A 20894-nucleotide genomic window follows, 5' to 3' on the forward strand; every position below is an offset into this window, starting at 1 on the left:
CTTTGTAATACTTTGGGGAGTGACAATTATAAACTACCTATCGATTGCACCGAGATTTGTGGAGACATATATTAGACCATAGAGCAAAGCATCAAGTAGTTGGTACTTAACTGCTGAGTATCAACTACATTTTATATCTACATCTTCCACCAATTTCAATAAAATAAAATTAGAATAGAATACATTCACTTTCATGTTCACATACATAACAACGAATCCCTAATAAAATAAAATAATGATTCTTTTGGATGCAATTTGGTCACAACCACCAACATAATCCTGTAGAAATTTAAATTAAATGTAATCTCTATTAGGTACATAGATTATCTATGTTATCAGTACGGCAAGATTTAGAATGAACCCCGAACTGCCTGCCTCGGGTGAGACTTTGGTTAAAATTGGCCCACGCAATGAGCCAGCAAAACAAAACTAGTAGGTAACATGCATTCGCAACTTACATTCCAAACAGGTCAGCCAAAATGTAATATAGAATATACATATAAACGAGACTCAATGCCATTGACATAGCCCCCAAAGGGATTACGTACATGCAAACATACATATAAACGTGAAACTGAAAACCATAGACATACCTGCAACGGGACGGGATTACATACGTACAAACATACATACTCAAAAACAAATTGGCTCTCAGCACACTTTATTACCGTTATTTTTGGTAGAGCAGTAAATATTATTTGTATTTCCATGTTGAACTTCATTGCTTTGGAGGCTGGTACCAACCCCATTGTTCATCTGAGACATACTCTGTTACCTGTTTTACACTCAAGTAACTTTCAAGTCCCCTGCCACAATTTTTTTAAAAAGCCAAAAGTAAGTCGGTATTACAAATCCGATTAGTCATAAAAATAGCAAGAGGAAGAAGATATTAAATCCCTGAGTTTTGAGTGTTGACAAACAGGATATTCCAAGTAGTTGAGATAATAGTTATCTGAAAAGAATAGTTTAAGTTTGGGTAAATACCATTCCCCTAGTTCACGCCCAAAGCCACTCCATTTGGTGCCTCCGAATGGGGCTTGGCAGAAGCATGGCTGTGAACAATTGACCCACACAGCACCATTCTGCAGAAGCTGTATGAAAGAAGCAAAGGTATTTAATCTTACAGCATGCTTAGGTTGCATGCTTGGAAGATGCTTCAAGCATTGATCTTACCTTGCTTACACGATCACATCTTTCTCGATCCTTCGATACCACAGCACCTCCCAAACCATAACTAAGTAAATATTAGAAAGGAATTAGTTGAATTCTGTGATCAAAACAGTAAGCGGCTTTTCTAGTCTGGGGAGTGGAGGTCAGAATTGGTTAAAAGGATAGAGGAAGGACAAAATAAATTACTAAATCACACTCCATTCTCATTGTCGATATGGAAGGATCAACTCATTGGATTGTATATCTTAACTTACTGGGTATCATTTGCCAATTCAATGGCTTCTTCTTCGGTGGTAAATGTTTTGACACAAAGAACAGGTCCAAAAACTTCTTCTCTCCATATTTGCATGGAGGTTGTTACATCAGTGATGATGGTTGGTTCAACAAAGAATCCTTTCTTTAAATGCTGGCAAGCATTTGAATAAGAAATGGTGAAGGATTTTGAAAAATGGTGAAGGATTTTAAAAGGAGAATAATGCCAATAATTAAGAAGCAGACAATTATACCTTAGGACGATTCCCACCATACAAAATAGTTGCTCCCTCACCCTTAGCATTTGAAATGAAATTCATTACTTTCTCGTACTGCAGCAAATTAATCAAATATTAATTCGAAAATTTATTTTCCAAATATGAAACCTTAGATATTACCAACAGTTGTATTTTGAGTTACATCAGTTAAAATAATTTTCATCCAACATAAATATATAGTTAAAATAATGAAATGATACCTGCCCTCTACTAACAATGGGGCCAAGCTTGCAACCTTCTTCCAAGGGATCTGAAATTTTAATGTTCTCACTCCATTTCACAAGCCTGTCCAAAAATTCTGCCGCAATACTTTCCTGTCAAACAAATAACAAGCTTTGCCTCGTCATGAATTGGAAATAGAAAAAATTATATATAACAAAACCACGAAGACATGCTACAGGTTTAGTTCAAGAACTCATGACAGCAGAATCTTAGTGTTCCCTTCTTGGATCTAAAGTGTGACTTTGACTTGAATCATAATAACAATAATTTTCATCCAACCACGTTCCCATACAAGAAGAGTTATGGAGTTATGAGGAAGGAGAAATAGAATAATTTCCATGACAACTCCTGTTTTAGGAGCTTATCAGAAAGGTAAAAATAACAATGAAACATGGAGCCACTAAAGAGATTTGTTCATACTTATTCAAAGCTAGATAATGCACAAACTACCGCATCCACAAGAGGAAGGAAGGATGGAAGAGTCCATGAGGTTGGGATGGTTTCTGTTTTCTCTAGGCTGCCGATATCTTTGGAGTACTTCCATAACATAGTAATGCTTGTCCAATGGTGTTTGGAAATTTTTGAATTTATGCTTACGAGGGTTGGTTTCCTGGATTAGGTACTTGCTAAAGTGGACCCAAAAGTAATGCTTGGCTAACGTGCCTAGTCTAGCCAGTTTATCAGTTTATGAAAGGACTGGACTGGTTCCCCTCTTTGTTGTGGTAAGTGTGAACAAGGTAATATTAAAACAGTTTTTTCTTATGTATCATAACCTCAAGCCACATGTAATATGAAATTAAAAAAATATATATTATTAACTAAAAAGGACAAAATGGGTCCAGGACTTACATGCACAATGAGGCGTGATGTTGCACTGCAGATCTGGCCATTTGTATAAAAGCAACCGAATATGGTCCACTCAACAGCTATTACAAGCACAGGTGACTAAATTAGAAACTGAATAAAGAGACTATTTTTCTGCATTGACAGTTTCATATGAGTAAAATATGAACAATCAATTCTGATGAGATATACAGGCAACATGAAGGCTTAAAAGTGATTCACATGGCACTAACCCTTATCAATGTCAACATCCTCAAACACAACTATTGGACCTTTGCCACCAAGCTCCAAGGTAACAGGCTGCCGTAGAAACGACAAAGAAGATTTTACGCACAGGATCATAAAAAAGAACTCAGTGATCATATGCTAGAACTTCAACAAACCTTGACCCTTTGAGCAGCAGCTGTCATTATCTTAACCGCTGTGACTGTGCTTCCAGTAAATGAAATCTGTTAGCAACAAATTATCAGCGACTAGAATTGAAATAATTTCCAATCATCTAATGAAATTCAGTCTTGGAGAAAGGATCATTGGAAAAAATGATCAATATTGATTTAACCTTGTCAACATGGGGATGAGATGCCAAAGATGCACCAGCTTCAGGGCCTAGTCCGGGCAGAATGTTGAGGACACCAGCAGGAAGATCAACCTCCCTACACACTTCTCCCAGCTCCAAACAGGTTCTGAAGTGGAAAAGGGATAAAAAATGAAAGGACAACATTAATCTCAAATGCAAAATCAAGCCAAAATTTCTGTATATAATTTAAGACGAATGAGAAAGTAACATGAAAACTGAAGCAAGTAAATGGAGAGCGTACACAGATGCCAACTCAGAAGGCTTTAGTATTGCAGCACAACCAGCAGCCAAGGCTGGAGCAACTTTCCATGTAGCCATCAAAAGCGGGTAATTCCTTCAAAACAAAAGAAATTTCTTAGTTATTGAATACCAGGATAACCATTAAAAATGAGATGACAAAAATCATTGAACCGTTGAGCACCATGTCTGCCAAGGATAAAGATAACCGTCATAAAATATCAAATGCATTAGTCCACATAAATTTTATGCACCAAACTATTGCAAGCCATTAAATGGCCTCAGATGATTAGGACCACAATCATCATAAATCATCTTAATAAAAACACTTAGGAAGGTATTGTGCTTAAAACATGCAGCCTCTGGCATCAATAATAAGTTTATAATTTAATATCAGGAGAAGCAATTAAGCGAATTTATTTACTAACTAGGTCCACTAATAAGAGACATAGAAGTTAAAGACCACCACATCCACTAACTCATTTATATAGCAAATGGAACTAGTCTTACAAAGATCAAAAAGCAAACCAAAGAAACCAGGTTAAGCAGATATCTCAACTAAGTATCGGGAAATGGAGAAGAGCAATACTCAAGGATTGTTCATCAGGAAAACAGATGTAGTGAGGCCAAGTAAGCAGCAAATTTATTAAGACAAAAAAAAAAAGTGAAAATAACAACCGCAACAGACTGGAAGTACCATGGGACAATCAACGCAACAACCCCAATGGGTTCCCTGATCACATAGCTCTTAAATGTCTTCATCGGAAGAGAGATAGGAGCCTTTTGCTTGGCATCCAAACCTTCAGCAAGGTCTGCATAGTACTCAAAGCATCCGATGACATCATCCTAAAACTCACAAAAAAAAAAAGGTCAAAATCCGACAAAAAAAATAGTAACATAACATTTGCAAATTCATTGCAGGCATACCATATCTGCTTCAGATTCACTAAGTGGTTTCCCACAATCAACTGTTTCAAGTTTCGCAAGTACTGGTTTTCTCTCCTTTATCTGCATTATTGAAAAAAAAAAACATTGAATATAGGTCATGACATTAAAAAGGTTGCAGTCATTTCCATCAACAAAGCATAACAATTGCAAAAGCTAATAAACATACAAGTATCATGGTTAAGAGTAAACTCTGTTTGATATTCTGCTTAAAAGGACAACGCAAGTTCTTCATCAGTTGAACCAAGAATGGTTACATTTGAATCAATTACACCTGGCATATCTGAAGCCATTCTTTCAGTCCACTAAAGTAATGAATCTAATAAGAAGGAACTTTTAGTTAAAGAAAAGGAAACAGATTTCAGTCTGATCATAATCCCAATAGCATATTCATAAATTTCATGAAAGCAAACAGATTGTTTTGTAGGAAGGATAAGCCTGAGATATTAAAAGAAAATCGTAGGAAAAGGGTGCAATTTACAATTTTTGCTAAGTTACGCTGATATAGCTAGGCTCAAGTTCGCACATTAGGCTTTATTGCAGAAGTGATATTTCAAAATTGTGGACCATTATTCAGATAAAATCAGGCTCATTATTTCAATTATTTACACTAGTAAACAGTGGCAAGTAGTGAAGTAACACTTCATTTGAGAGCTCTTTTTCAAATAACCAGCTTTCCAAGGGAAAAAAAATCCCAATTTTTCATTAGTGATCACGACCATTATGATTGAATGATGTTACTTTTAAATTGTTTAACCATTCCAATTAAGATATAATTCTTCTTGTTGCTATTGCTTTACATTCTATAGCAAAATTCCTCCAAAAATAGATAAAAAGCACTAACTAAAGGGCTAAAAAGTAAAAGTTGAAGAATTACCTAAGAGTTCACCACTTAAAAACCATGGATTTTATCTCATATTTTAGAAGATTGTGATTAATTGTACAACGGTAACTGTTAGCGATATGATCTCTGGTAGCGAACAGCATAGCTAAATAACAATTCATCAAGTTCTTCCAAAAAAAAATAAATAAATGCAAAAGCATATATAACAAAGGTTAACATAACACTCGGTAGCTGACTTTGACTTCAATGTTTAATTTGGTACAGTTTTTTTTCCAATTTGATACCTAAATTTGACTCCAATGTTCAATTTGGCACTCAGACCAAATAACATCAAGTGATCCAATGAATATTTATATATGTTCTTTAGTAATAATAAAAAATCGTTAATGTTCATATATGTGCTTTAGTAAAAAAAGCATGGTTAATTTTGAAAAAAAAGAACCTCATGTACCAGATCGGAGCCAAATTCAGGTGCTTAATTGGAAAAAGAAAAAACTCAACTCAGGTATCAATTTGACTATTGAGGCCAAACTCAGGTACCAAAATGAAATTAAAAACCAGTATTAAATTAAACGTTGAAACCAAAATCAAGTAGTATATTAACTATAATAACAACTAAGAAAGCAAAGGAAGACTTAAAATAGCAATTACCTTAGCAGCAATGGCACGCAAATACTTAGCACGGACAGCACCCGAAGCAAAGGCCCAATCTTTACCTTTGTTCCGAGTAAGTGCGCTCCGAGCAGCCTGCACCGCAACATCCACATCTTCAGCAGTCGCCGCCGGAATATCACCTGAAGAAGAAGAAGAATAAGAATTAAGAAGAAAACCACAATTTTTATAAATACTAAAGGAAAAGTAACAGGAAAATGAAAAAGAAACCGATGATTTCTTCAGTAGTAGGGTTAATAATAGGGATGCGTTTCTTGAGCAAAGGCTCAGCCCAATCGCCGTTGATGAACAGTTGCCGACTGGGGATCGGAATTGCCATTTCTGCTCCAGTATTGTGAAGTGAAGTAGAGTGGCTTGATAATTTGATAACTGATACAGGCCAATTAATAATGGTGCTGCCGATGCCATTACTCGAAAAGTTCCAGCTGAAAGCGACTTTTTCTTTTTTTGTGGGTTTGCTTTTTTGCGTTTCTGTGGCGAACCTCTCTGCTTCTACTGTGTCTGTATTGTCTTTTTGCCTTCACAAATTATAATCTTACAAAAATATTTTTGTCGAGAAATAGATATCTGTCCATCTGGTGGTTATTGATGCTGTCACGTGTCCTATGAATGCGATCATTACATGTTGCTGAAAAAGAAAAATCGATTTGGTTCAATAAATTTTTTTTTATAAAATATATATTTTATTAGTTTCAATCATTTCTAATTACACTTATTATTATTAAAATATTGTTTTATTTCCTATCCTTTACTATTCAAACAGTGCATTTATTTTAATTTATCATAATTTTGTAATCATTTCTGAAATTTGAAATGTTTGACTAATTAGGTAACATTGTTAAACTTTTTATTAAATCACTGTTAAAAATCAATAATTTAATTATTTATACGTAAAGTATTAATAAAATTAATAATTTAATAATTTGTGTACAATAAATTAATAAAAACAATTATTTAAGTCTATGTGTTTATCAATAACTTATCTAATAAAATAAAGATAATCATATTTTTTTAAAAAATAAAGTTAAAATAGTAATGTTTCAAATTTTATAAAGTTGAATAACAAAATTAAGATTTTACGAATTCTCTTCATTCGTCACGTTTAGATACATTCAAAAACTCACAGGTAACTTTTTATTGTTTAAATGTTAAATAAAATAACAAAAGTTTACTAGAATTCTAATAAAAATTCTATATATTAAAAGGGAAAGTAAAGAGCAAAAAAATTATTTAGTATTTTTAATTTTTAAAAAATTATAAATTAATACAATAATAAAATTATACTTTAATTTTTTATTTATTTTTAACATTTAAAATGATTTTCTAATTTCGCCCTTGGTCACATCCATTTCTAGGAATTAATTAGAAAAAAACATATATTAGGTTTCGTTTGTGTTTATGGGTCGAACATAGGCTTGATAGTAACATTCTTTATACTTATTCAAGCTTGACTCGGAATATGAGTTTAAAATTTTGCTCGAGCTTGCTCATATTTATAAATAAATAACTCAAGCTCATATTGTTTTTAAAAAATTAAATATATATTTATGTTATTTTTAATTTAATATTTAATATTTAATAATTTTATATATTTTTTATTTATTAAAATTTTATATATAATCATCTTAACATTTTTTAATCTATATTTTAAATTTAATTTTATGTTTTATAATTACATGATCTATAAAAATAACATAATATCAAACATTATAAATTTTAAAAAAGAATTAGGTCAAACTCGAATCTTAAATGTTGAACTTTAAATTTAATTTATATTTTAAATAAATTTAAATTTTTTATTAAACTTAACAATAATATCATTTAAGTTATTTTTTTATGACTTTTAATCATTAAATACACTTTTATTTTATTTTAATGGATACTATTATATTAGCTAAATGTTTTTTCTAGTTCTACTTTTCTCTCTCCCAATCTTTATCATCTTTCATCTTTGCACGTGTCATCTCTATACGGGTTTTGCTCTCCCACCATTGAATTTATCGAGCTCCCGCAATGTATTGTGGAGCCCAGTTTTGTTGTTTTCAAAGTGGCTTTTTCCTTTAAACAAGACAATCCTAATTTCTTACGTAGTTAGATTAATTCCGTTTCCCGTTTTAGATCAAAAGAGAGGGCCTATTTGAATTAGTTACCCACTGCTTGCAGCCCAAGTCTGATATATATCCTCCACCAAATTCTAAATGAAGCCGAAATTCTGTCGATTCGATTTGCATTCCAATTAATTTTATTTTTATTTAATTAATAATTAAACATACTTAATTCACATATTAAAACATCATAAATTGATAATTTAGTACGAATTAGATTGATGTTATTTAATTTGGTTTCGGTTAGATCCTTTAAAAAAATTATTATTATTATTAAATTTTACTTTAAATAAAGTTCGGTTAATCGAAAACTTCAAATAATAAAAAATAAAAATATTACAAAAAAATCTAATTACAAGAACATTGATCAAAGAATATAAAACAATATCCTTTTTATACATATATGTCAAAATTAATTAAAGCATAATAACTTATTTGGTCCTCCAACTTTATAAAAAAATATTTTAACCTTTTATTTAATTTTTTATCTTTTTTTAGCTCTTAAACTTACAATTTTTGCCAAATCACTTCAAAATGAAGAAAATTTGTTATTATACTGATTTTTCAACTGTTACATTACCCTCTCATTAATACAATTAACAGAAATGGACAAAATAATAATAATTTCAATTAGTTAAATAACTAAATTAAAAAAAAATCATTATTGAGTGATCAGTTTAAAAGAATTCATAATTAAATGACAAAAAAAACTCATAATTAAGTGATCTATGGTGTAATTTAACCTTATAAACAAATTAAGTCCACCTCAAATGAGTAGCAAGAAGCTAATTTGAAATAATTTTGAATCATGACTCAGCCCAACAGACAACATATCATGTACGTTGGTTTGTTGGGCTCATCAAATTGACAAGACTATGTCTATTAGGATGGGATTCAGAGTGTACTTTTTGTTTTTGGTAAACAAATAAGTAGTAAAACTTATAAAAAAAATCATTTAGGCATTAAAAACAATGCCAAATAAGTATTCATGTTACAAAGATGGTTGGTTTTTGGTTACTTTTGTTAAAATTGCAAATGAGAACTTTACCTGATATTTTAATTAATTTTTTTTTTATTTTTCACCTTGAATATTAATATTCATTTCATTGTTTTGCATTCAAATGATTTATTTTCATTTAGTCAATAAAAAATCTTAAACTCTAACATTTAGGGAACATCTTGAATGTTGAATGTTTTGCAGCAATGAAAATTAGAAATAAAAAAGGAAACACATGGAGATTCCTTTAGCTCTATCTTTCTAACAAGGCTATAGAGTGGAATGTTGGAATGATAAGGGTTTTGATTTGTGGCTTAGGTTTGGGGGCAAGGGGAGCCACCACTATGATAGGCATGTGAAGGCATCGGCATCACTAGGCCCCCGTTTAAGCCTTCCCGACAAAACTTTTGTAACACCCCTTACCCATACCCGAGACCGGGACAAGGTACAAGGCATTATCGTACATAAACAGAGCATTTCCAGAAAATACGGATCATGAAATTTCGTTCTAAATTAAAACCGATCAAACAAGATCATATTATCTTTATTATGAACTTACGAGGTCCCAAACAAACATTAAAAGCAATCCGGAACTAAGCCGAGAACTTAAGAAAATTCTAAGAAAAATTTCTAGGTTTAAGCCTCACACGCCCGTGTGAAGGTAATGCACACGCCCGTGTGCTTTGGGACACGCTCGTGTCCCATACCCGTGTGGAATTTGTAGAATTTATTTTTTATTTTGAACCTACAGGGGTTTTCACACGACCGAGCACATGCCCGTGTCTCTGGCCTGTGTCCCTCACACAGCCTAGACACGCCCGTGTCCAAAAACTTGGACATTCTGTTTATGATGTCAGCGTTCATTTAGAGGCACACGGCCAAGGCACACGCCCGTGTGCTAGGCCCTGTCCTCCACATGGTTGAAACACACGGTCGTGTCTTTACCTGTGTGTTTACTACCATGCATACTGACTTAGAAATTTTAGGTGCAGGGGACACACGTCCATTCAACACGCCTATGGGGTAAACCGTGTGTGACAAACGGTCTAGACACACGCCCGTGTGTCTACCCGTGTAGACCATTTAAAGGCTATTTTCCAAGCCAATAGTCACCCACAATCACTCATACATTCAAACATACTTTATAACATGCAACATGACATATTCGAGCACTCAAATATTCAACACCATGGCACTCTTACATCTTCATAAAGTCATCTTATTTCACGTTCATTTGTTACACTATTTAAAGGCATTCTGCACCAATTTCATGCATTATTAAACTTATTATATTGACTTCAACTTGTGCATTCATACTTATAGTCATTTTAAGCCATTAGGTCTTTCCTTATCCTTTAGCACCCAATTCATAATCATACATTCATCGATCAACAACATATCACATCATTATCCTGCACTCACCAAACAATAACATATCCTACCATCAAAATACTAGCACATGCATGCATGGGTAATTAGATTACATCCCAAATGATCAAATATGAGCCATATCACATGGCCATTGCAAAATGAATCATCATTATCATAGGCCTTCATAATTTGGCCAAATAGCATGACACATATCACAAAATGACTAAGTTTCCTATACATGTCATACTCAAAATAATAATTTCACTATACCCAATAGTCTTTTGATAGCGTGATCGAATACTCCGACAGCTTCCGATCCCAGAGCTAGCTTGGCGAAACTACAAGGGATGGAAAAGAGAGGGGAGTAAGCATTAAAGCTTAGTAAGTCCACATACAAACAATATGAAATGGTAGTAAAGAATTAACATGTAGAAACATAGCAACATATACATGAAGATTATTCATCATTCAAACATTTCTACTTACTCATCATACGCACATATATACTTGTTCATCGTAAATCGATCTTTATTAAGGCATTACTCATAGGTTTAGCATACATACATGTACTCATCGTAAAGTATCCATAACCATACCTCTTTCATATGTCCTCATCGGAACTCTCATTTCATTCATTACATTACCCGTTGAACACTCGGAATATTATTATACACGTAAACCTTGCACATAAGTGCCACATATATAACTTAGCCGAAGCTACCACATAACATGTAACACATCCATAATGAACTCGGACCTCTCAACGAGCTTGGATGTTACATGAATCGCATCCATTATGAACTCGAACCTCTCAACGAGCTCGGATGCTCGCATCCATAATGAACTTGGACCTCGTAAGTCCATAATAAGGATAATATGATCTTGTTTGATCGATTTTAATTTGGAATGTAATTTTATGATCCGTATTTTTCGGAAATCCTTGTTTATGTACGATAATATCTTGTTCTTTGTTCCAGTCTCGGGTATGGGTAAGGGGTGTTACAACTTTTGCAAGATTTTTTACACCATATTTTTAACATTGGCGAGATTATGATGAAATCCCAACTTAATATCTCTAATCAAGGCTTTAGGGGGTATTTTATTAGGTTAGATTTGCAACTAAAGACTACCCAAAAGCTACAAATTGTTTGGTTAAAGCCGATGGTATTTTAGTGTAAAATGAAAATAAATAATTTGAATGCAATATAATGAGGTGGATATTAATATCTAAGGTGGAAATTTTAAAAAAAAATTAGTTGGAATGTTATGTAAGATTCTCATTTTTAATTTTAACAGAAGTGGCTAAAATGAGTGTCCATTTCACACTTTTTTTTAGGTGCCTAAAATTAATTTTATTTTAAAAATTAAGTAACTATCTATATAATTTTTTTTTTCAATTGGAGTATATTAAATATTTTTTATTTGAGGTAAATTAAATTATTGGTTTAATGATAGAAGATTTTTGTTGATTTGAATTTTTTGTTAACATCAATTCAGGATTTCAACAACTCAATCCTCTTTTCTCTTGTAAAACAACAATTTAAATTGTGTTATTTTATTGAATGAGCAACGAAAGAAATAAAAAAAAGCCACAAAAAACAATACACATAATGTGTTTGAGTAAATGTTCTCAAATGTATTCTTTAACTTAATAATAAAGTGATTACAAATAAAAGAACTTTATTTATAGTTGAGCTCTCCTAGATCTAACGATACAGATTAAGTTACGTTGATGGTTGCGATTAATGTCTATCTATAAAATAAGAGTGTTAAGGGATTTAAATTCTATGCAATCTTATCCATTAGGAATTACAATATTCATCATCATAACTTTAATTTTACTAGAGTGTTCCACTAAGCTACCAAGGTTTCAAGTAAATGGGTTTCTCTATATATTTTATGAATCGGGCCAATTTAAATGATTCAAAAGAGTCTTATTTAATCAGTTGACCTTTATCAGACATTCTGTGTGCCTTCGTCACGGGCTTTCATTCATGGCACGAGACATAACAAGGTAGATAATATCATACTTGTGGATGTATTGTTTTTATCTCAGTACTAGTACATACTAATACCTTCTTGTTTCGGTACATTCTTTCAAATTTTTCGATGTTTTCAAATATTTTCCACTCACATACATATATTTATAGTCTAGTTTTAATTTCTTGATAAATTATATATGCATTTAAATATTTTTCATATATATATTGTTTATTTTTTTATTAAATTGACTGAGTATTTATTAAAAGTCGAAGAAACTAATACCCAAAAACATTGGGCTCAGGTTTACTGGAACAATGAAATAAACAGATATGGGCTTCACTATTTGATTTTAGTGAATAACCTGGTAATGAAACTTAACAAAAAGACAAAACAATAAATGAAATATTAAATAAAAAATAAAAGGAAACCTACTGACTTTCCTCATCAAGTTGAATAGCCTGGACGCCATAAATCTCAACTTTTAATGTCAAAATGTCTCATCTGTTCAGATGATAGCTTTTCCCCAAAAATTTTCCTTTACCTGCTATCTTTACTGCTTTATTTCCTCACCAAATCAATCTCAGTCTGGGCTTCTTGACCATCTTCCTTCCGGAGCAAGTTCATTGTAGTTCAACATTTCCCTCACCAGGTACTATTCTTCTCCTTTTTCTAATGCTTCTATTGCTAGTTTATGGGCTTGAGTGTTTTCTGATCTTTGAATAAACTGGAAAACAACTTCTTGAAGACAAGATCTTTTACTTTGAATGTCTCTAATAATCACTCTAATAACTGATTTGTCCGGTTTTGTCATTTGGCATTTTTTATGACTGTTTTTGAATCCCTCATGATTGTCACTGAAGTTAAACCCATTAAGATTCCTAACTTGATGGCTTCTAAACCTGCATATGCTTCTATTACAAACGGAGATGAGATGTTATAATGAAGAATCGTCTTTGAAGCTTTAAAATCACCCATCTGATCCCGAACCACAACCCCAAAGCCGATCTAGAGTTTCTTATGTCAAAAGCTATATCAAACTGTGTCGTCCCCCTCGTTGTCTCTTCTTTTTAGCTATGGATTCTATCAGTATTAAAGGTAAGCCTTTTGTAATACCCCTACCCGTATTTATTGCCGGAATAGGGTATGAGGCATTACCGGAATTTACGAATTAAATTTTTTTTATATTCAATATAGCCATTTTATAAATATCTAACCTTCCCTGCAATATTAAATCGAGACCAATCCACATCAACCAAATCAATTCAATATATTTTCATGATAGATTCATGCATTTATATAAGATAACGTCATCACATATCTATAACCAGGTTTGTTAACCATACTAATGGCTAACTTTACATTCATTTCACGTTAACATTTACTTTGTTAGCTTATACATGCCATTGATTTTCAAAATAAAGTTTCTTTATATATCGAAATCCTGAGGTTGACAGTGTGATGTGTCTCCGACCAAATCTGACCTCCGAGCTCTTAACACTACAAAATAGGGAAAAAGGAAACAGGGTAAGCACTTCGTGCTTAGTAAGCTCATGTAACAAGAATTATACTTACCTAATATTTTCAATACAATACCATAAACATCCATATATCCATTCAATGCATTATTACCCTAATATGCACAAACTCAACATTCAAGTTAGTACAATAATTTTCATATATCAATAATATATATAACATGATTGATGAGCTCGTCAATACCATGATTTCCATTTCATTGTTATTTTTCCATATTTATCCCGTTAAATTTATCGAAATTTCGATGGATTTTCAAAGGTACACTTTTAGTGTACAATTCCGGGTCCGTCAATTCATATTCATGTGCGCACATTTCCATTTCAGAGAGCACACTCCCGCGAACCTCAACCTTGCAGCGGGATTACCAGTCCAGGCTAAATCCCCTGCAATATAAACTCATAGAGTATTGTCGGGATTACCAGTCCAGGCTAAATCCCCTGCAATGACAATTACTCTAATGAGCTTGGATCTGAATTACCAGTCCAGGCTAAATTCAGACCCTAATTCAGATTACCCGTCCAGGCTAAATCCATTTTACACATATTCTTCGGGAGGGCTATATTAAGATAGGATCACCCGTCCGGGCTAGATCCTTTTTACCGTCAATTCCTTTTCAGAGATCCATCGAATTTTCCTTTCATTCAATCGGGATTTCTTCCCATTTTATCAAATATATCAATATTTCATTAATTTTCATACAATGAACACTCAAATCATATTCACATCAATAACATACAATCTCAAGCAATTTAAGAATATAATTCAAGTTACATGAACTTACCTTGATACTTGTTTGTAAACAGTAAAAATCTACTAATCCCGAACTTTTTCCTTTCCTCGATCTAGCTTCATATTTGAATCTTCTGGATCTAAATAAATAAATTTAATTATCAATTTAATACATTTCATGTTCATATGCAATATTCTCTATAATTCAACTATTATTTATAGTTCATTTAAAGCTGTCTACTTGAGTCAGAGTCACTAAATTATTTATAACTTGAGCTACGGAACTCCAAATTAAGATCCGTTAATTTTTCCTGAAACTAGACTCATATATATTTTTACCATAAAATTTTCATTATTTTTGGTTTAGCCAATCAGTACAGTTTATTTTTCAAATTCATCCCTGTTCTGTTGCCTAACAGTTCTGATCCTTCTTCACTAAAAATAAATTATCTATTTATACAGAATTCAAATGATGTTGTCGTTTGTTTCAATTAAAAATAGACTCATTCAGAATTCTAGACATATAAATTTAAGTCCTTAATTATTTTTATTCAATTTTTTATAATTTTTCAAATTCAGAACTGGGGAACCCTAATTCATTCTGACCTTGTCTCACAAAATTCATTATATCTCAAAATTTAAAAATCCATTGCTTACAATATTTCTTCTATGAGAAACTAGACTCAATAAGCTTTAATTCCATATTTTTTTTCATCTTCTAATTTGATTCCTACAATTTTTGGTGATTTTTTAAAGTTAGTCTACTGCTGCTGTCCAAACTGTTTTAGTGCAAGCTGTTTATTACCATTTTTCCCCTAAGCTTTTAATAAATGATAATTTCGTCCCTACTCAATTAGCCTCTCAATTGAGCTGATTTTTCTCAATTAACATTTTATTCTATCACCTTAAACTAGTTTACAACCTTTAGGAATCAGAATTTCAGCAATAGACTTTAATTCCAAACATTTTCACAATTAGGTCCTAAAAATTAATTTCCATTGAAATTGCCTAATAAAATCATCTCATAAACAAATGAAAGTTTTAATTTCATTCTATTTCATCATTAAATTACAGCACTCAACCATAGTGACTTTCAATTTCATCCATGAAATCAAAAACTAATGAATTTAATAGTAGGACCTAGTTGTAAAAGTCTTAGAAACACAAAAATTACAAGAAAAAGGCAAGGATTAACTCACTTGGTGCAAAAATTATGAAATAATAGCTTAGAGAACCCTCCTATGGCGTTTTTAGCTGCTGGAATTGAAGAGAAATGAAGAGAAATCTAGATATTTCCTATTTAGTCCTAGTTTTATTTAGTTAATTTTGCAATATTCAAATTTTACCCTTAATTTATCAATTTTTCTGCTGATTTCATACCCTTGCCGTCCAGCCCAAATAACTTTTGGGTCTAATTGCCTTTTAAATCCTTTCTCATTAGACTCTTAAGCTATTTAATCACTCTAGCAACTTTTACACCTATTACAATTTAGTCCTTTTGATTTAATTGACTAGCCAAACATTAAAATTTCCTAATGAAATTTTAATACCACATTAATAATATTTCATAAATATTTATAAAATTATTTTCGACTCGGTTTTACGAGATAGAGGTCCCGATACCTTATTTTTACCCAATTTCTTCAATAATTTCTTTTTCTATCTAATCACTAAATCGATAAAATTTTCCTATCAATATTTTTATACGATTTTCCTATCATATCAATTTTCAAGCAAAAATATTGAAATAAATTTCTCTTTAAATCGGATCTATGGTTATGAAACCATTGTTCCGATAACCTTGAATTTAGGCCATTACACCTTTTTTTTTCTCACTCCTTCAGGTTTTGCTAAATATCTTTGTATTTTCTGTGAGAAATCCCTTTCTGATGTGGTTTTTCTTTCATGAACAAATTGATTCCGCGAGCTCCAGATAGACCATAAAGAGCAACAAAAAGTTTGACACTGTTCCTTGGTACCCCTTTTGAAAAACCAGGTTAGCCACTCCCAGATATTTTGATCCATGTGTGTTGTAACCCAAGCGAGATTAAGATTTTGCCATACTTCTATGATTGTAGGGCATTGCCGAAAAACATGGTGGCCGTCATTTTCTCCGGAGCAACAACAAGGACATCTAGCATTTGTGGTCACTCGTTTGTGTCAAAGGTTGGATAGCATAGGGATATAGTTCCAGGAGATCCGCCATATTAAAATTGTAATTTTTTATGGTAGCTGTAAATTCCATAATTTTTTGTAAAAGTCTTTGATTTCGGCCTATATTAAAGAGCTTAGAATCCAAGCTAGCATCTTGTAATAGTTAATAGGTGCGTCATACTGAAAATTTTCTGGAAGATTCTATTTTCTACACTTGCAAGTCTTTATGTTCTGCAAGGTTTTTTGGGCAATGTCCGTTTGAAAGGTATTATTAATTAACTCTGTTTTCCATGTCTTGTTTGTACTATCAATTAGATCCGATACTAATTCCAGCTCATCATTGTCTGCTCCGTTTTGCTAATTATCTGTTTCTATCCCTAGGATCCATCGATCAATCCAAATAAAAATTTCATTCCCTCTTCCAACTCTCTAGCTTAGCCCATTAAAAAGAAGACCCTTTGTTGCCCAAATGCTATTCCAGGTAAGTGAAGTTAAATTTCCCAACTGTGCATTTAGAAAATTCGAATGTGGATAATATTTTGCTTTAAGAACTCTAACTACGAGAGAATTTGGATAATTAAAAAGATGCCAGCCCTGCTTGGCTAATAACACAATATTGAACTGGTTAAAATTTTGAAAACCCAAGCCTCCGTTTTCTTTTAAAATGCAAAGGTTTCTCCAAGAGCACCAGTGAATTCCACCCTTCCTACGTCCCTTTTGCCACTAAAATTTAGCAATAATAACTTCTAATTTATCACAAAGTGATTTTGGTAGTAAGAAACAAGCCATTGAATATGTCGGTATGGCTTGTAGAATAGCTTTAATGAATACTTCTTTTCCACCCTGAGATAGAAATCTAACACTCCAGTTGTCAATACACTGTTTTAGTCTATCTTTTAAAACTTGAAAAGATTCTTTTTTTCTTCTACCAACTATATTCGGTAGACCTAGATAGCATTCCGGATTACTTAAAACTTCGTACTCCCAGTAAATTAACAACCAATCATCTTTTTTCCTCTAATGTGTTTTTACTAAAAAAGACAGTTGATTTGTCAAAATTTTAAACACTGATCCGAACACTTTTTATACTCACTTAGGATCTCATTGATTACTGAAGCTCCCCTTCTTGTTGCCTCCCCAAATAAAATGTAATCATTTGTAAATAATAAGTGTGACACATGTACACCACTTCTGATAACCTTGACACATTTGAAAAGTCCTTCCCTTATTGCTAGTCTCATAAGATTAGGTAAACCCTCTCCACATATTAGGAATAAAAACGAACTCAAGGGATCACCTTATTGAAGTCTCCTAGTTAGACGAAAAATTTCTCCAATATTTCCATTAACCACTACTTGATAAAAAACAGTAGACATGCATTTCATAATAGAATCAATCCATTTTTGAGCAAATCCCATTCGGATCATTATCTCCCTAATAAAGTTCCATTCAACCCTATCATATGGCTTACTAATATCTAGTTTTACCGCCATAAAACCCTTTTTCCCTATTCTCTTTTGTTTTAGCATATGTAGAATTTCATAGGCTAGCAATACATTATCCGATATTAATCTTCCTACCATAAAAGCACTCTGTGTACCATCAATACATTTATCAATAACTCCTCTGAATCTGTTTGCTATAGCCTTTGCCATCACTTTATAAATAACATTGCATAAGCTAATAGGTTGGAAATGTGGCATATTAGAAGGGTTGGTAATTTTTAGGAAAAGCACAATATGTGTTGAGTTTATTAAACTAACCTCCATCTTTCCATTTAAAAGTTGTAAACAAAAAGAAACAACTTTTTCCCCAACGATATGCTAACATTTTTGATAAAATAAAGCTGGGAATCCATCTTCACCTGGTGCCTTTGTAGATCCCATTTCAAACAATACCTTTCGAATCTCCTCTTTTATGTATTACACTGTAAGCTTTCTGTTATCCTCCTCATAGACACAGCAATCTATACCCGAAAGCAAATGATCATAGTTTTCTCTATTTCCTGTTGTGAACAAATTTTGAAAATAAGATCATGCAATACCCTTCATTTCCTAAAGGTCTTCTGTTTCCCATGGACTTTCTTTTTGTGACTTATTAATCAGATTTTTCCTCCGCCGTTGCGTTACTTGGCTATGAAAAAATGTTGTATTTCTATCGGCAAATTTCAACCAGTTCAGTCGAGCCCTTTGTTCCCAGTAACATTCATCCTTTCCAATCTCAAAGTTTAACTGAATATTCGTATCAATCATCTCAGCCGTATTACTATCATTCGTTTCAACTTCAACCAATTCTGATAACTTTGCTGTTAAAAACTTCTTTCTCCACTTTCTATTTATTCGTATTTACCCGGCATATTTTTCCAAGCTCTTTCTTAAGATTTTCGGCTTTTGCAATAAATCTCCTGATGCCATTTCCAATATATGTTTAACTTCATCAACAAAAGAATCTTCTAATGTCCACCAAGCTTCAAATTTGAAACTATTTCCTTTCCGCCGTTTTTCTTCCCTTATTGTGTCAATTAAAAGAGGACAATGATCAGAAAAAGAATGCACCAGATGCTGAATTTTTGCTTCAGGAAACATAGAAAACCATTTCGCATTAGTCACTCCTCTCTCCAGTCGTTCTTGTATGTTTGTCTCTGGTAAATTTCCTCTCCTAAGTAAACCAACTACCAGAATACCCCACATCTATCAATTGACATTCCTCCAATATTTTCCGAAACAGTTCTATTCTTCTTTCATCTCTAGGTAAACATCTATTTTTTCCAAACCCATACATAATTTCATTAAAATCTCTACATACAAACCAAGGGATATCCTCATCATTATAAAGATTTTTCAAAAAAGCCCATGAATCTTCTCTATCTTGTGCATACGGAGTTCTATAAAAACCTATAAATCGCCGTTTTTCATGAATTTCATTATCTTCCACTATCACATCAATGTATCTTTTAGAGAAATTTTGAAGCGTAAGATTGATATCATTTCGCCATGCCAAACACAGTCCTTCTCCAGTAACCTCCGACCCCATTTTTATGCCATTCACAAAACTACAACTCCGTCTCTTTCCATCTGATTTCTACAAAGTTTAGTCTTCATAAAAAAGACTATTTGGGGATTATAATTCTTCAGCGAATGTCAAAGTCTTCGAACTGTCCGTGGACTCCCCAATCTACGGACATTCCAACTTAAGATTTTCATTGCCCACGGTCGGCTTGCCTCTTGGTAGCCGTCGATGATAAATAATTAAGTTCCACCATTCTCCTATTTCTTGCTATTACATTACCGATCTCTTCTTTCCCTGTTAAGTCTTCAAGCTCCCCTCTAGATCCCTTCTTCCCCTCCTCTCCTATTAAAATTGCATCTTCCAAATCATGATCCATTGCAATTAGGGCCTGATCTAATAATGAATTTTCCTTTTGTTGACCAAAAGATGATGATCCCCTTCCAAATTAAAACCAAGAACCAGATGAACAATCTTCCTGCATCTCATTTTACTTTCCCTATATCTCATTTTGCTTTCCACCTTCCGCTGGCCGTTTCCTAATCTTCTATTTTTCTTACAAATTCCGCCCAGCTCCCCTTCCCCTTCCTCACGTAACTAGCTACTGTTCATAGCTAAAGCTCTCTGAGATTGTGCTTGCAATGATAAATCTCAACCGGTTTCAGCAATTTCCACTCCAAGAGTCATTTTTGCTTCACAAAAAGAATCACTATGGCCCAATCTACTACAATAGAAACAGAAAAGTGATAATCTCTCATATTTAAAGCTAACATATGAATGCCTCCCACAAAACATGATTTGTTTCTTTCTTTTCAAAGGACGCCTTATATCAATTTGGACTCTGATTCTCATAAAATTTCTATTTTCTTTCTCCAAATTTGATCCATCATATTCTAGAAAATTCCCTAAAAAGTTGCCCAATTGCACTGCCAAATTCTCAGAAAACAGACCAATAACATCATGAATCTATACC

General features: G+C 32.8%; 1 protein-coding gene and 1 long non-coding RNA gene across 3 annotated transcripts; one reads left to right on the plus strand and one right to left on the minus strand.

The window, feature by feature from the left end:
* Positions 1-494: 494 nt before the first annotated feature.
* On the minus strand, positions 495-6558 carry LOC107924276 (betaine aldehyde dehydrogenase 1, chloroplastic). 2 transcript variants are annotated; one of them, XM_016854636.2, is made up of 15 exons: positions 6251-6558; positions 6020-6162; positions 4507-4587; positions 4277-4425; positions 3584-3676; positions 3325-3448; positions 3149-3214; positions 2999-3065; positions 2772-2848; positions 1901-2014; positions 1677-1754; positions 1425-1576; positions 1174-1234; positions 985-1091; positions 495-806 (listed from the first exon to the last, which is right to left on the minus strand). In XM_016854636.2, the coding sequence occupies exons 1-15, from the start codon at positions 6357-6359 to the stop codon at positions 719-721; spliced, it is 1509 nt and encodes a 502-aa protein (XP_016710125.2). In that variant the 5' UTR covers positions 6360-6558; the 3' UTR covers positions 495-718. The 2 variants fall into 2 exon arrangements, with proteins under 2 accessions (XP_016710125.2, XP_040936581.1); XM_041080647.1 differs by lacking the exon at positions 6251-6558 and adding an exon at positions 4694-4807 and having other exon boundaries at positions 6020-6155.
* Positions 6559-12925: 6367 nt separating this feature from the next.
* LOC121209649 (uncharacterized) lies at positions 12926-17206 on the plus strand. The gene is made up of 3 exons (XR_005904756.1): positions 12926-13145; positions 16695-16757; positions 16840-17206. It is a non-coding gene; the product is annotated as an uncharacterized lncRNA (long non-coding RNA).
* Positions 17207-20894: the final 3688 nt, after the last annotated feature.

This window comes from Gossypium hirsutum, chromosome A11, assembly GCF_007990345.1.
Source record: "Gossypium hirsutum isolate 1008001.06 chromosome A11, Gossypium_hirsutum_v2.1, whole genome shotgun sequence".
In the NCBI taxonomy this organism is placed as follows: domain Eukaryota; kingdom Viridiplantae; phylum Streptophyta; class Magnoliopsida; order Malvales; family Malvaceae; genus Gossypium; species Gossypium hirsutum.

Coding starts and splice junctions, on each gene's coding strand:
- LOC107924276 (XM_016854636.2), bottom strand. CDS start 6,359: ATGGCAATTCCGATCCCCAGTCGGCAACTGTTCATCAACGGCGATTGG. Junction 3,449..3,583: donor CCTTCTGAGTTGGCATCTGT/GTACGCTCTCCA, acceptor TTTCCACTTCAG/AACCTGTTTGGAGCTGGGAG. Junction 807..984: donor GGGCGTGAACTAGGGGAATG/GTATTTACCCAA, acceptor AAATTGTGGCAG/GGGACTTGAAAGTTACTTGA.